The sequence below is a fragment of the Perca fluviatilis genome, chromosome 9 (assembly GCF_010015445.1).
Source record: "Perca fluviatilis chromosome 9, GENO_Pfluv_1.0, whole genome shotgun sequence".
Classification (NCBI taxonomy): domain Eukaryota; kingdom Metazoa; phylum Chordata; class Actinopteri; order Perciformes; family Percidae; genus Perca; species Perca fluviatilis.
In genome coordinates, this window is record NC_053120.1 from 12,686,597 (window position 1) to 12,690,591 (window position 3,995).

Here is a 3,995-nt window from a genome sequence, read left to right on the forward strand (position 1 = left end):
GACGGGCCGGGTCGGGTTCGGACAGATATTTAGAAATTATGGTCGGGGTCGGGTCGGGCTCGGTCACATCAGCGCGATAAGGCAACAGCTGATTAACGTGCGCTTGTTGCCCCGTGTGCGCTGATGCGCTCATCTGTTGACATTTCCGAATGCCTTCCTACAGTTGCTTAACAAAAGCGGGCTTTCCACACAAACAAACGTAGCCTACATGTGTCATTAGTATGAGGAAAAAAATGAGATTTTAACTGTGTCGGGCTCGGACACAAATTTCTTAATACCTGTCGGGCTCGGGCCGGGTTCGGTCACGGCTCTGTCGGACGCGGGCCGGCCTCGGACAGAAAAATTCGGCCCGATCCGGACTCTACATCTTTTGACCTGCAATTATGTGTAGTGAAAATAAAGTTATTCTGCATAAAGAGACATACAGTATGTTGCACAACTGGTACCTGTGACTGACCGGAGAAGAAACACAATTTACACAAAAGACTTGTGTGTCCCCAGTCACGCTGAAGTCAAAACAATTATTGTCCTTTCGGGCGGGGGGGCAAAGAATACAGCAACTAAGTGCAAATGTGATTCCATGGTTTATATCAGGTAAATGTTGTAGGTCAAGCTGCAGAGGTCTGCATTTCCAGAGATCTGAACAGGAGGCAGTAACCTCTATCATCGTAGTTGTGGCTCTAATTGGCTGCCAATAAAATAAAGGTCATGCAGATTGCTTAATACCTATTAACACAGGTAGCGAAGGCAGTATTGTATGTCTTCATCTTTTGCAGGTTTCGCACATAGGACTAATGTAAATCCACTATGTGTAGAATATCTATTTTATTATAGCATCTTTAAAATTATTCCAATGCCATGAGTTATGTTTGTAGATACATTAGACAATCCCAGTATAAATTAGTGTTATCTATGTGGGCTTAGCCCATTTATCTCATTGTTAGCAGTATAGTTGGCAGGAGTTTCTCTCTATACCACAGTGTCTTTTTGGCACTACCACTAGGAGTCGCCAAAATCACAAATGTTCTAATCCTACACACAGGGGCTTTAAGCTTAAGGCATGATTTCTTTTAGCTTCTGACAAGGCTCATTGTACAAAGTAGAGATATTGCTGGTTGATTAAGTTAATAGTTAATTCTGCCCTTGTATATGGGTGGAAGAGGATGCACAGCTGATGCATTTGTGACAGCAAAGGGTGCTGATTTCAGAATCTCAGGTGGCCTGTACTTTGAAAGAGGCACTAGACCTAAATTGCAACCGTGTGAGAAGATATACCCAACTGTATAAATAAAGATCATGTCCCGCTGTAAGTTGTGTAAGCTGTCCGGGGATGAAAGCCGCTGCCAGCCAAAGAATTATTTATCACTTATTTAAGTTTCCACAGCATCTGAAGTGGCTGCGACCGCCTGCCCCTTAGCGACATGGGCTCCGGTAGGGTGTCAGAGATTACAAGAAGGTGTCTTTTTATAGCGTGTGTCATTAACACAGGTTTGCCTAGATATATTTATTTACACAAGCAGCATAAATAGCGATCCCTAATGATGGCGATAAGGTTTCATAGGTTTGGGGTGGGGTGGTGGGGCGGGTGTGGGCATGAGGTGTTTCCTCCATCTTACTCCCTGACCTATATCTGGCTCATAAAGCCCAAATAGACACGCGAATGATCTCACTCTGTTCTGTTTGCAACTCTGTAACCAGGCCAAAAGTAGTTTTTTTTTTTTAGGCCTTAATTCAAATCAGCTATTCTGCAGCATGATACTGCAAGCCTCCATCTTTTCTTTATAGCCCCTCTCAAATTACCAATTTGATGTAAGACATCCAGCGATAAATATGCAATGTGATTTGAGTGTCAGTGTGATTTCAAATTAAATCATTCATTGGTTTGATATTATAGTTATACTTAAAATTAAGAGAAAACCTAACCGTTTGTTCTTGGCCTGAGGTGCCCGGTCCTTTCATTGTTTTTACGAGGAACAGTTTCTGGTTTGGAATATCAATTCAGTCATCACGAAAAAAAAGCAGTTTGCCAAAGAGTTGTCTACACTGAAGGGGTGTTTCATGGAGTTTGTTCAGTTGTCATGGAGATGGCATGCTTAAGAGACGGGGGTTTCGATATATACAGTAGGTCACATAATGACAACCGAACCATCTCCATGACAACCAAGCTAACTCCATCTCCGATGAAGAAAGTCTGTTGCGGTTGAAAGCTTAAAAAGAAAAAAAAGTTAGTCAGTTGACCTTAAGTTCTTATTGTCAAGCTAATGTGTATTTTAGCATTTCATTATGAACTCCTCACACTATCTGATATATGTACCTTTTGTCATTTGAATCATTTGAGAACCACTCTGTCCGTCTGTGTTCCAGTTCTACATCAGCGTCTCAGCCATGGCTGGTCTGAGTGTCGTGACTGTAGCTCTGGTTCCTCCAACACATCTACCCGACTTGTTTCCAATGTTGGTGTCTTCTACTGCTTTCCTGCACTTCTTAGGAACATTTATATACTTCAACATTGTCCAGTTCAGCGAGCCACCCAGCAGAAAGAGCCAGAAGAAGAACGACTGAATGGTGCCAAAGACTGTGATATGCACAGCACTTTTTTTTTCTTTTCTAAACCTAATTTTGTTTCAGGGAAGCCAGCGTCGCACCATGGGACATGTTAATGTGCATGAAGGCTTTCACTCGTGCCATCATGTCCCCAGTGCAAATAGCACACATGTAGAACTGTAACGACAAGTCGATCGAAAGAGAATGAATTGGCAACGGTTTTGATAATCAATTAATCATTGAAGTCAATTTTCAAGCAAAAAGGCCAAACATTTGATGGGTCCAGGTTCTCAAATATGACAATTTTCTGTTTCCTCTTCCTGCATTATAGTAAATTAAGACATTTGATGACATCACCTTGGGCTTTCGGAAATTGTGACAGGCATTTTCAGTTTTCTGAACTTTTATAGACCAAGTGATTAATCGAGAAAATCTGCAGATTAATAGTTAAGGCAAATAATTTTTAGTTGCAGCCCAACATATGCTTATTAAAGAGATGTTGTGGGCTGAAAAATCATTATACTACAAAATGGCAACTCGGAAGATGTGACATCAAAGGAAAGAAGAGGAAAATGATATTTCTCCAGTTTGGACCAAATAAATTTCAGAAATCAGTCCTCTCTGTTACTAAAACAGAATCTCGGTTAACCTCTTTTCTTTAATTCTTTTCATTGGCCACTCTTCAAACTACACCATTGCTGGCTAATCTCACAAGTACATATAGACAAGCAGTGTGCAGCCTACACATTTGACCTTACATAACTTTGTGCCTGTATGCTCAAGCTACAGACGGTGGCCACAATAACAGGAACGCCTGTTGTAAAGTTTAGTTATTGTTAAGACCACGGGGAGAGGTGTCGATTTAATTTTGTGGTCACTTTTAAAGCCATAGCTGTTGGTGCAGCTATACTTATTGATATTGTAAGGCATTCCTGTTATTTTGTCAACCCTCAGTACCTCCTCTGGGAAATGTGATGAAAACACGTACGTAACTGTTAATCATTATTCATGTGAACTTTTAATGTTTTTCTACTGTATATTTTTATCATTCAAAGTTCTTTTGTACAAACTTAGTTTTTGTGAAAATAAATTAAAATGTCTCAATGACCTAAAATGAACATCAGTTTTGTTGCCACATTGTTAAAATGATTTAATTTTGAGCAGCTTCATATAAACTGTCTACATTTACCAAGTAGTCCGCTAAATCACCCCTAACAGTCTGGCAGAGACAGAGCCAATAATTGGACAGAAATTATATCTTTCAAAGCTTTTACTCAACATCATTAAATATTCATTACAAGTCCTAGATACTACAAGGGTCCTGCATGAAAAAACTGTTCATTTAAAACAAAACCAGTGACAGGACAGGCCTTAAAAAGAGATGATGGAAGGTGACATATCTGAACATAATGCTATAAAGTTGAAATACCACAGAAAAAAGGTACAAGCAA

The 3,995-nt window shown here is 40.2% G+C and overlaps 1 protein-coding gene across 2 annotated transcripts in view; it reads left to right on the top strand.

Moving 5' to 3' along the window:
• Nucleotides 1-3,662, top strand: part of alg6 (ALG6 alpha-1,3-glucosyltransferase) — a 20,038-nt gene extending 16,376 nt beyond the window's left edge. For both annotated transcript variants that reach the window (XM_039811305.1, XM_039811306.1), the window contains exon 14: nucleotides 2,365-3,662. In XM_039811305.1, coding sequence (XP_039667239.1) covers nucleotides 2,365-2,562 — 198 coding nt within the window. In that variant the 3' untranslated portion in view covers nucleotides 2,563-3,662. The remainder of the gene's footprint in view (nucleotides 1-2,364) is intronic.
• The last annotated feature ends 333 nt before the right edge of the window (nucleotides 3,663-3,995 follow it).